This window comes from Andrographis paniculata, unplaced genomic scaffold (genome assembly GCF_009805555.1).
Source record: "Andrographis paniculata isolate CXL003 unplaced genomic scaffold, ASM980555v1 Contig45END, whole genome shotgun sequence".
Lineage (NCBI taxonomy): Eukaryota > Viridiplantae > Streptophyta > Magnoliopsida > Lamiales > Acanthaceae > Andrographis > Andrographis paniculata.
In genome coordinates, this window is record NW_026137579.1 from 688,781 (window position 1) to 700,480 (window position 11,700).

General features: G+C 30.6%; 2 protein-coding genes across 3 annotated transcripts; one reads left to right on the top strand and one right to left on the bottom strand.

Moving 5' to 3' along the window:
• Positions 1–93: 93 nt before the first annotated feature.
• LOC127251644 (DEAD-box ATP-dependent RNA helicase 37-like) lies at positions 94–6,929 on the bottom strand. Of its 2 annotated transcripts, XR_007838950.1 has the most exons (8): positions 6,794–6,929; positions 5,564–6,365; positions 5,402–5,485; positions 4,485–4,727; positions 3,020–3,187; positions 2,517–2,630; positions 1,255–1,863; positions 94–797 (listed from the first exon to the last, which is right to left on the bottom strand). XR_007838950.1 is itself a non-coding variant. In XM_051275424.1 (7 exons), the coding sequence occupies exons 2-7, from the start codon at positions 6,281–6,283 to the stop codon at positions 1,327–1,329; spliced, it is 1,866 nt and encodes a 621-aa protein (XP_051131381.1). In that variant the 5' UTR covers positions 6,284–6,365; positions 6,794–6,929; the 3' UTR covers positions 1,038–1,326. The 2 variants fall into 2 exon arrangements, 1 of the variants encoding a protein (XP_051131381.1); XM_051275424.1 differs by lacking the exon at positions 94–797 and having other exon boundaries at positions 1,038–1,863.
• LOC127251646 (uncharacterized) lies at positions 305–896 on the top strand. The gene has a single exon (XM_051275426.1). It carries the CDS (start codon positions 305–307, stop codon positions 806–808), a length of 504 nt encoding a protein of 167 aa, XP_051131383.1. The 3' UTR covers positions 809–896.
• Positions 6,930–11,700: the final 4,771 nt, after the last annotated feature.

Sequence of the window (11,700 nt, forward strand, 5' to 3'; positions counted from 1 at the left end):
TTGAAAATATTTACAGCAAATAATTTTACTCGAATCAAATTCAAATTCAAATTCAAATATAATACTATAATTATTAATATAAAATTTTAAATATACAAGATACTCTATATTATTCAATTTGGTTTCATCTAATTAATCGAAAACATATAGAAAGTTGAAACATAATCGAATCTCATAAATAAATAAATAAAATTAATTTGTAAATCATGGAAACGACGTCGTATAATCCCGATCCCCTTCAGATTTATATAGCTCAAGTACAGAGACAGTTTAGTGAATCCCGCTCGAGGATTTTGCCCCTGCAATGGCTTCTTCTTCTTCCTCTTCCTCTTCCTCTTCTTTGTCTTCTTCTTTCCGATCAGCAGTGACGGCGTTGATCTGCATCTGCATCCTCTCGACAGAAGCGTCCATGGGGGAGGTGGAAGACGTGCACGACCTGCTCCCATTGTTCAACCTCCCCAAAGGTCTTCTTCCAATGGACATCAAATCCTACTCCCTCTCCCCATCCGACGGCTCCTTCAGAGTGGAGCTCAGCTCCCACCCCTGCTACGTCCACTTCGACGCCAATCTCGTCTACTACGACAAAATCATTACAGGAAAACTAGGGTTAGGAAAAGTCACCGAGGTTTCTGGAATTCAGGCGAAGAAGCTCTTCCTCTGGGTGTCGGTCACCGCCATTGCCGTCGATGGTGAGATGATCGAGTTTCGTGTCGGAGCTCTCTCCCAGAAGTTCCCCGTCGAGGATTTCCAGGATGTCCCACCCTGCTCTGCCAAAGCCCTCCAACTTGCTCGTGCTTCTTCAATTTGAATTTGATTAATAAGGATTATGATAAATTGGTAGATGGATATGGATGTACTTCTTTGATTTATGAATTTACTTATAATTTCCACTCAAAACTGGACTCTATATTTTTTTGTTTATTTTCTTGAAGAAAAACAAGATTTCAATGTAGTATGGATTGTTGCCAAATTATATTAGACAACATGGGAGGGAGGGATGGCTGGCTGGCTATGAAATCTAAAATGTGGGATTGGAATTGTAATAATAACCAGAAGAAGAAGATATTTGCAGGCAAATAGTAACACAATATAAAGTAAAGCAAGCACACAGTAGAGCAAAAGCTCATTGCCAAATTATAGAGATATATATATATATATATATATGTGCAGCTACTCCTAAGGTGCCGGAAGAAAAATAGGGACTGCCAAACAAGTGACTATAGAGTAAAGAGAGGAGTCATAGAAAATACATACTTCAAAATACGATGATGATCGCAATCAAGAACAGGCCGAAGAGGAAGAGCAATCAGTCGGTCGGTTGATTAGTCAGTCCCACGCGCTCGTCACAGGAGGGCCATAGCCTCCGGCGTATCCACCATTGTTGTACCCACTGCTCATGCTGCCCCCACCGTATCCACCATTGTATCCGCCATTGTATCCACCATTGTATCCACCGCCACCATGGAAGTCCATTCCACCTCTATTGTAGGATGAATCTCTTCGGAAATCACGGCCACCGAATCTTCCTCCAGAGCCTCCCCCGCGGCGGCCCTTCCCATGTGAAGATCGGGCTGCAAAGCGCAGCAACCACGCGGGTACCTCTTGGTTTGATTCTTGCATCAGGTCTGCAAGAGACTTGGCCAGTGAGGAATTGTTGTCGTTGAAGAATGCAGTTGCCAGGCCTGTTTTGCCAGCTCGCCCAGTGCGTCCAATGCGATGGACGTAATCGTCGATATCATTAGGAAGATCAAAGTTTACAACATGGGCAACATGGGGAATGTCCAGGCCCCTTGCTGCCACGTCAGTTGCAACGAGGATTGGAGTCTTGCCGGTCTTGAAAGATCTCAAGGCATATTCTCGCTCCTGAAATGCACCCAGATTAAAACTTATTGGGGCTTCAAATGAAATATTTCACAGTCCACATAAATTAGGATAAAGCTATCTATTTAAAAATAAATTGCCATCTGTGACACAACATATATAACAAAACTGAAAAAAGAGCAGGCCGGCATATTCATGGAAACTGCCATTCCCAATTCCTACAAATCTAGGACCCGAACAAAACCAAGAGTAACATTCTGCTTTATTAACTGCTGTTCCTATCAGTTTTGGAATCGTGATACTAGTTCAGAAAATTTTCAGCCCAATTCTTCACATTTTTAATGTTTTTAATTCATTACTAATACAAAACGTACGTATCAGTAGGCATAACATTAAAAAAAAAATACAAATTATGTGTATATACATATTATATGTAACAAATGAAGATGCAGCTATGGCATGACTTGTCTCTTCAATATGCCAGACTGTTCCTAAATTTTCATCACAATGACCTGCATCGTACATTTTTTTCTTTTTAATCCAATTTACTTCAACTTTTTAATCCCAATAAAGCCATATATCACCATTTTCATTCACAAAGTCTGATATACGTACTTCAAGAAAAACAAAACATAAACAAAAAAAATCTCAAGATCAGTAAGACCAAGGCCATAGAGAATATAAGTCACACGAACCTGCTGTGTTCTGTCACCATGAATAGAAGTAGCAGGAAAACCACTCATGGAGAGCCAATGTTCAAGTGAATCAGCGCCTTTCTTAGTCTCCACAAAAACCAGTGTAAGAGCTTGCTAAATATCAGAACCCAGAAGGCCAGGGTTAGTATTAGTAAAACTGAAACAGAGGAAAATATATGCATATTTATATATATATATATATAGAAATAGCATAAAAAATGCACTTTAAAATTTCTTGTCAATAGTAGAAGTAAAATTCTATAAAAAAGTAATAGTAGTTTGTAAACAGCCTTTCAATTAAAATAAGACAAATGGCCATTCAGTAAATATAACAAAATCATATGACTCGAATAGAATAATCTCCTGTAGTTCTTTTATATTATATGCATGCAGATCAAGAATGTATGTTGATGCATAGAACCCGTCTATTCTAGCAGTGTCCTAAAGTGCAGAGTATTCAAGCCATCCATCTGTCCAATTCACCTAATGTAATATATTCTCACCTTTGCAGGAATACCGTTCCCTCTCTGCGCATGAAGGAGGTCCATGAGGTGACTTCTTTTATCTGTCTCAAGCACATACTCGACTCTTTGGACAATCAAGTCAGTACTCGAGCCAACTCTTCCAACAGCTAGAAAGACATAATCTGCCATAAAATCTGCAGCCAGACTCTGCATACCAATAAGGAATGGCAGAAAATATTCAAAAATACAGAAAAGTAAAATTGCAAACAATCGGCATATAGGAGCCTCACATTGATGAACTACCTATTGTACTCCATCATTACTGTCACTTCACAAAGTCAGGAATCAGGATATCCAACTTGTATATTTCAAATTTTCATTTACACTTTTAGCCATGGCACATGATTTTGATGGGTTCAATGGCGATATCACATATGCAGCGGCTAGGCAGAGAAGAGGGTGGAAAAAAGCTTACCTTATTCGAAAAGTTTTAGAAAGGACCAAAATGAATTGGTTCGTACACCAAGTTGCCAAATAAAAACAAAGACCTTACTAAGTCCAAAAACACAGAATTCAAAAGTCATTGCATGTATTTGGTTGCTTCTTTCTTGAGAGAGGAAAATAAAATATGTTTTTTGTCTACAAGGTAACAAATAAAATCATTTGTTTTGTTGGAAACTTGCAATTGATGCATGTATGATAAACAGTAAAAAGAATGATTATGCGATGGGGTTAAAGCAAATTAGTCATATCCATTCTTGACACCTTCAATATCATGTATTATCATATTGTTCGGTGCATAAAAACAATAAAATGTCATTCGTATTCATGGAATATAATTCATTTTTATGCATTCCAGTCCATGGACATATATATATACACATATATATATTCAAGGTCCATGCACACTTATATGGAAACAAAAGTCCGGCAAATTCCCATATTGATAGAACATAGATGTTACGTTGTCCTAATGCATCATAGTACTGTTTGAATGCAATTCTATAAATGTTTTAGACTGGATTCATGGATCCACAGCTCCATGGAAACTATATTCCGACATTAAAGAAATAAAAAACTTTGGGTTTCATCTCACGATACCTAATCGTCACTCTTCATCCTGTTCCTAGAACTGCAAACTGTTTGGTGGATATTTTAGCAAGAAAGGGTGCCCGAAAAGGACAGACTTTGTCGCATGGCTGTAGTTCTGCTACGTAATTAGATAACCTCTTCATCCTGTTCTGTTTGGTGGATATTTTAGTAAGAAAGGGTGCCCGCAAAGGACAGACTTTGTCGCATGGCTGTAGTTCTGCTACGTAATTAGATAACCTCTCCTAGGAAACTGCTACTCTCTAGTCTACACCTCTCAAGCTCCAAGTAAGATTGCTCTTCTAGCATATACCATGTTAAATCATTCGATTAAATCAATGTGCTTTTCTAAGGAAACCAAAAAAAAATGAATCCAAGTAGATCAAGTTAATGTCTAACAGAACAGAGTATATACCTGAATTTCTTTTGGAAATGTGGCACTGAATAGCAATGTTTGTCTTCGACCAGGAGAAGGCATGTCCATCTTTTGAACAATTCTCCTTATCTGAGGTTCAAAACCCATGTCCAACATTCTATCTGCCTCATCAAGGGCTAAGTACCTAATCATTTGCAATGAAACCTTGGCTCTTTCCAACAAGTCCACCAACCGCCCAGGGGTTGCAACAAGTATATCCACACCCTTTTCAAGATCTCGAAGCTGCCAAGAATCATCTATGAGCATTGATGCCAGAAAAGCTGCTTCTAGATTCAAAGAACAGTAACTAGAGGAAATTGAGACAAGAATCGTTATGTCTGAAGTTCAATAGATCAATGACATCAACTAGGGAAAGTTTATAAGTTCTTGCATGTTTAGCAATCAAATGAAACACCTTAGAAATCTACAGGGAATACATTCTTTAAAAGCATTATCTCATCTCATTACAGAGTAAACTAGCAGGGGTGAGGACTCTAATTCTAAGGTAATAAAGGTTTACAGTAAAACAGATATTTTCCCCAAATATCTCCTCAACTCAATGCCATACTCTCCAATAGCCTAAGCACTATCCGTATGAAAAACTCCAGTACACAGCACAGGAGAACAAAACAATGCACATAAAAATTAATCACCACACTGAAATTGACATCTCTATTGACAAGACACAAAGACGAAAATAGTAACAGATACAGAAAATGCTCAAACAATGCCATAAATTGTTGCGTTTTGATGGGAATATTGCTATAATGCTAGTTCAAAAATTTGCATTCTCTAGTCCACATTATTTATTTGAAATTTGATAAGAAAAATAAATTAAAACATTGGGTAAGGATAAGAAGATTAAAACAAGATGATACTAATAGCAGATCTAACATCTTGAGAAAATGGAAGAAAACCTGTTGAACGATTGAAGCACCACCATAAGCAACCACCACCCGAACTCCAGTTTGATAGGCAAATTTCCGAGCTTCTTCATGAATCTGTACAGCAAACCCATCTTGGATTTATCGTAGAACAAACTTGTGCAAATGTAAGAATATCTTTTAGCACAGACTCACTTGAATTGAAAGCTCCCTAGTTGGGGCAAGAATGAGAGCAACCGGAAATGCTGTGCGTGGCACTCGCGGTCTCAGGTAAGAGTCGTTGCTTTTCATAATTCCACTAATTATTGGAAAACAAAATGCTGCCGTCTTTCCAGATCCAGTCTGTGCACAGGCCATCAAATCTCTCCCAGCAAGTGCTATTGGTATTGCATGCCGTTGCACAGGTGTGGGCTTCACGTATTTGCACCTCCTAATATTTTCATTTAATGAATCACCTAAATCAATTTCCGCAAAAGTATTCACTGGCAATGGAACATCCTTCCCACTTGTCTCCACAGGAATATCCTCATAAGCATCAAAATTGATTCCTGTATTTTCATGTGTTTCAAACTCTAGTTCTGCATCAGCATCATCTTGAAAAGGATTGGCCTCTCTTTCCCTTCCACGATCCCAGCCACTGTTTCTGTTGCTATTCCAACCCCCAGAACCACGGTTGCCACTAGCTCCACTTCGATCTCTCCTATAACCAGCTGACTGTATTTCAGCAACAGGAGGGCCAAAAGTTCCCTGGGCATCATTGGCCAATGCAGGACCAGAGTGGTAAACTGGATCTGACGAAGGTGGTCTATTCCTTAGATGAGGTGGAACATAAACAGATTGAGGAGGACGAGAACCTGTTAGAACACCACCAGCAGCAGAAGCTCTCTCAACAGAATCAGACCAAGAAGTCGGCATGCTCAGAAGGACCACAAAATCCAAAATTTATTCTCCCAATCCGAAGCCCCCGCAATCTCAATGCCTTTAAACCCACAAATCCCTGTCCAGACACCCAAAACAATTCAAAAAAAGCGTCAATGTCCAGAAAATATCCCCAAAACCATCGGTCATCGAAAAACCTTCAAAAAGAAATACCAAATCATACATTTATGACAAAAATCCTCACCAAATCATCCCGCGCAACCAAAACGTAAAAATAAAAACCATAAAGCCAATTCCATCACACCCTAATAATCACAAAACCTGGTGAAAAGAACGGCATAAATGCAGCAAGAAGTACACCCAAATAACAACAAACGCCATACATGCAATACTTCAGTAACAAAATAATATTAATAATTAACTTCAAAAAAAATAATAATAATAATCAACCAAACCCCCACATTGCCAAATTTCACAATACAACGATTAAGCGACAGAAACAAAGTGCGTGCGCGTGTGCGTCTTGGGAGTGAAGAGGAGACGTACAATCGATTGTAAGGCTGAGGAGAAAGAAACCCTAATTTTGGTGAGAAGAGGACGAGCGATCGCAGGCGAAAATATCTGTTGATTCTCCGCTGTCTCTAAAAACAGAGTCCGTATTTATTCAGTCCGCGAATTTATACCGATTACTTTTTGACGGCTTCACTCTCCATTGTTATATATATATATTTTTTTAATTAATTTATTATAAATAAATACACAGCTCAAACAAAAAGATGTAAAATGTGTGTGATATACAAATAATTTAAAATAAAATAAAAATACAACTTAATAAACCACAAGTAATTAAGGGTGCTTTTTGGAAATTTTTAAAAAACTTTTGCTATTTCTCAATAAATATATATATAAAAAACGTCAAATATTTATTTTAAAAAATAATTTTTATATTGATATCAATATTTATTTATATTAAATAAATAATTGTTTTAAAATTTTTATTATTCCAAATTTCATTGAAAATATAAAGTCCAAACAAACACGCAATCCATGTGATGGGCCTCGTTTTGGATCAAACCCAATAATGGTGGATTTTAATTTAATTCAGGTAATTCTGAAACATTACAACAAAAAATAATAATTATTGAATTAAAATTAGATATTACTGTATGAAATAATGTGCTATGATATTTGAGGTTTTTTTTTTATTATTATTGAAATATTGTGTAGATAATATAAAAATAATAAATGTATGTTATGTATTTTTTTTTTTGAAAAATGGGTGGGTCAAAAAAACACACCCTATATTCTCTTCGCTATATTGATGAAATATTTTTCCTCTAACTCACATAATTTGTTATTTTTTCTATTTTTGTTAGTCTCACATAATTTGTTATTTAATATTTTGGAAATATAATTATATATTTTAATTAAATTTTAAAATTCATAATTTATATTTTTTTTATTTTAAATAAACTATTTAGTATCTTAATTTATAATTATTTTTCTTAAATCATAATTATTTTTACCAATATACTTCTTAATTACTTACAAATTACACGATGCTAAAACTTGGTGTCCTAACTTATATGAACAAATTAATTGAGACGGAATGAATATTAGTAATCAAATTGATAAAAAATATTATCTCCGTCTCGCAACATATGATTATTTATTTATTTTTTTTTGTCGTCTTATAAAAGATGACTTTTTTTAAATAAATTTATTCATTTTAAATATAATTAATAATGTTGCATCTGTCTGACTCTAAAAGCAACATTTACTTTTTGCATATTGATATTTGAATATTAACTATTATATAAAAAAATAGTACAAAATTAGGGAAAATGGTAAAATACTTCATTTGTCTTATAATACTAATAAAAAAAATATTTGTATACAAAATTATATAAATATAAAGATATTTTTAATGTTAATAATAATGACGCAAAAAGGTAAATGTTAGAGGTGGCCGAATTGAGTATAAATCAATTTAATTAAAATTTTAATCTCTTATAAAACTCAATACTCATTTATTCATCTCTCACTTTGATAAATAAATATTTTTATTTATATTTAAAACTACTTATTTTTTTATAAAAATAATTTTAAATTAATTAAAAACAAACAAATAGACTTTTTTATTTATTTGTATTATATTAAATTTTATTCTTTAAAAAATTATATCTATATTGTACATATTATATTGAGTTTGACGTTAAAATATCAATAATACTATTTATATACAAAATAATAAAATAATGACAACTTATTATTAAAAAGGGAGCAACAGTGGGGCATAAGATAGCGAATCACAAGCTCCAAAGCAATAAAATATATGCATGTTATGAAATAAAAATTATTAAAATAAAAATACAAAAGAATATATTATGAACTAAATAGTATTTTGATATAATATTTTTTTAAGAAAAAATAATATATTTTTATTGAAATATATGTAAAGTGAATAGTATTAATTTTAACTTTAAATATTAAAAAATTGAACCCATAATTTTAAATATAATTTTTAAAATAATCACACCACCCTTTTTCGAAAGAAAAATAAAAAAACTTGAAATTTTATTATATATTTTTTATGAAAAAAAAGATCTATAGCAAACGCACCCTAAATATCATAGATGGAGATAATTTATTTACTGAAAATATAAATGAAAGTATTATTTTGAAAATACTTTAAAAAAATATAATAGATTTAACCATTTGATATCTTATAGGATATACAGTTGTTCATATTTTATATTTTCTCGGTCCAATTTTAAGTTATATATTTTTTATTTTTGTTAATCTTATAATAATTGTTATTTTTGATAAATTTTACTTAATGAAAATATATTTATCAAATATAAATCAATTTAATTAATTATAGAATATATAATATCATATATCATTCGCTCAAAATTTCTTTATTTTTATATTTTGTAAAAAAATAAATATTTTTAATTACATTTAAAATCTCATATATTTTATAAAATTAATACTCATTTCGTTCAATTTCTATTGTCTTAAACTATACTTACACGATTTTTTTAGGTGATTGTCTTTTTGCTATATATTGACAAATTTGTTCTTAATTTATGGTAGAGGTGAAATGTAATAAATGAATGAGGGTAAAAATGTAAAATTTTTGTTTAAAAAATAAAATAAGAAATAGTTATTGGACTTTCCAAATAAGAAAATAGAATATTAGTTTGTGAACGGAAAGAGTATATGTTAGTTATAAATAAATAAATTTACTGTTTATTCTTTTGTATTATATAAAGTTTTATTATCAATAAAATAATATTTATATTGTGGGTGTGTTTATTTGGGGTTTGAATTTTGAGTTGAGATTTGAATAGTCAAAATTTTGAATTTGAATAGTTGTATGATGTGATATAAATAGGTGTTGATGTGATTTTTGAATGTAAAATTAATTTTTAGTATAATATAAGAAATAAAAAATAGGTGTTCGATTTGATGTTTTTTGGAGAAAAAATTGGATGAACAGTAGAATTTTAACAAAATTCTACAAACGAACACACCCTGTATGTTTTTTTATTGTGATATAATTTTTAAAATATTTAAATAAAGATTTCATTTTTAAAATTATATATAATAGTAAATTTATTTTTAAACTACCTGTTATTGATTAAATAAGAAATAAAAATTATTATTATTATTTACTATTATTAATTAATTAAATATTTTTATTTTAAATATTTAAATATTATTATACAAATTGTCAATTATGCCTATTTTGTAATTACTGTATACATTATTATTATTATTATTATTATTATTATTATTACTATTATTATTATTACTCCCTTCGTTCTGTGAAAGAGTGACGTTTGTTTTTTGCACGTAGATTTTTTAATATTAGTATTATATTTGATTATAGTAAAAAATACAAAAATACTCCTATTAGTATAGTATAATATAAAACTAATGAAATTTATGTAATATATTGTAAGTTTGAAGAGTATTTATTATTTTAGATAAGTAGTACAATTACTAAATTAGGAAATGGTAACGAAAATGGAAAATGACAACCTTTCAATGAGACGGACAGAGTATTATTGTTACTCATTCCATCCCAAAAGTATAGTCTTATTGTATTGGACACGAAATTTAAAGAATATTGATATTATATTGGTACTTGGTAAAAAATAAGAATAGATAATTTTTTCGCCCTTGCGAGTATATTAGTGTAAAAAATAGTGACAATTGTATAATAATAATAAAAAAAGTATGAATAATTTTATAGTGATATGATTATTTATAAAAATAAAACTATTATTTTAAAAGAAACAAAAATAATAAACAAGACTGTTGTATTGGTACGATAAAATTATTATTATTATTGTGATAGTGCCGTGGCCGCCGCGTAAACTTACATTTCACATATATGTACTATATCTTATTAAATATTGAAGCACCGGTCTCACTTTCCGTTCTTATAAAAGTCAAGTTAATTAAGTATTTAATACCTGCCCACTCTTAATAATTGAGTCCAAAGTTGACTGCATCCGTATCTTTTATAGAGAATATTTTCTCCAATTTAAAATTTATTTTTTTAGATTTTGTAATATATTAAAAAAATAATATGTTTGTTAAAAAAATAGTATAAATTAATTTAATTAAAATTTTAATTTTTTATGCGTAAAATTCACTCAATTTTTTTTTTTATAGATATTATTTAAAAAGTATAATAACATATTTATATCAACATAATATATAAATATTTTATTAATTAAAAAAAAAAAATAATTTAAATTATAATAAAAAAAAATTTAATAGTTTATACTTGATGTATAATAATAGCCAAAACTATTATTACCTATTTTGTGTTCGAAATAAAATTTAAAAATATATTGAAAAAAATAGTTACTTTCTCCTGTTCACGTAAACTGTTTTTTTTTTTAATATAATTTATTATTTATTTTGAAAATTACGATTATATGTTTTAAAATTTTAAATTTTTTTTCTTATACGTGGACAATTTATATAGATGTGTTTCGTTTATTATTACTTGAAAAAAAATATAATATTCGTAATTATACCATACTCACTCATTAAAAACAAAAAATCAATATAAATAATTAAGTATTGAATGTAGTTTTCGTATAAAAAAATATTTTATTCGACGTACTCAAATGGGATCGTCTGCCCGGCCAGTGTGGGGTTGATGTATGACAAAATATACTCAGTACGTCCCTTGGAAGATGAAGCTTTGTTGCTCGAACACCGTATTTTAAGTAATATAGGTTATTAAGTTATTAATAATAACTTAAGATAATATTTTATTATTTTTTTATATGGGTAGTGTTGTTGATATTTTAAATTTTAAAATTATATTTCAATAAAATATATGCAATATGGATATCATTTTATAGATAATAAAATTTTATATAATACAAATGAATAAAAAAATATAATTATTTATTTATCATTAT

Coding starts and splice junctions, on each gene's coding strand:
- LOC127251646 (XM_051275426.1), top strand. CDS start 305: ATGGCTTCTTCTTCTTCCTCTTCCTCTTCCTCTTCTTTGTCTTCTTCT.
- LOC127251644 (XM_051275424.1), bottom strand. CDS start 6,283: ATGCCGACTTCTTGGTCTGATTCTGTTGAGAGAGCTTCTGCTGCTGGT. Junction 2,631..3,019: donor GGAACGGTATTCCTGCAAAG/GTGAGAATATAT, acceptor TCTGATATTTAG/CAAGCTCTTACACTGGTTTT. Junction 1,864..2,516: donor ATGGTGACAGAACACAGCAG/GTTCGTGTGACT, acceptor GGTGCATTTCAG/GAGCGAGAATATGCCTTGAG.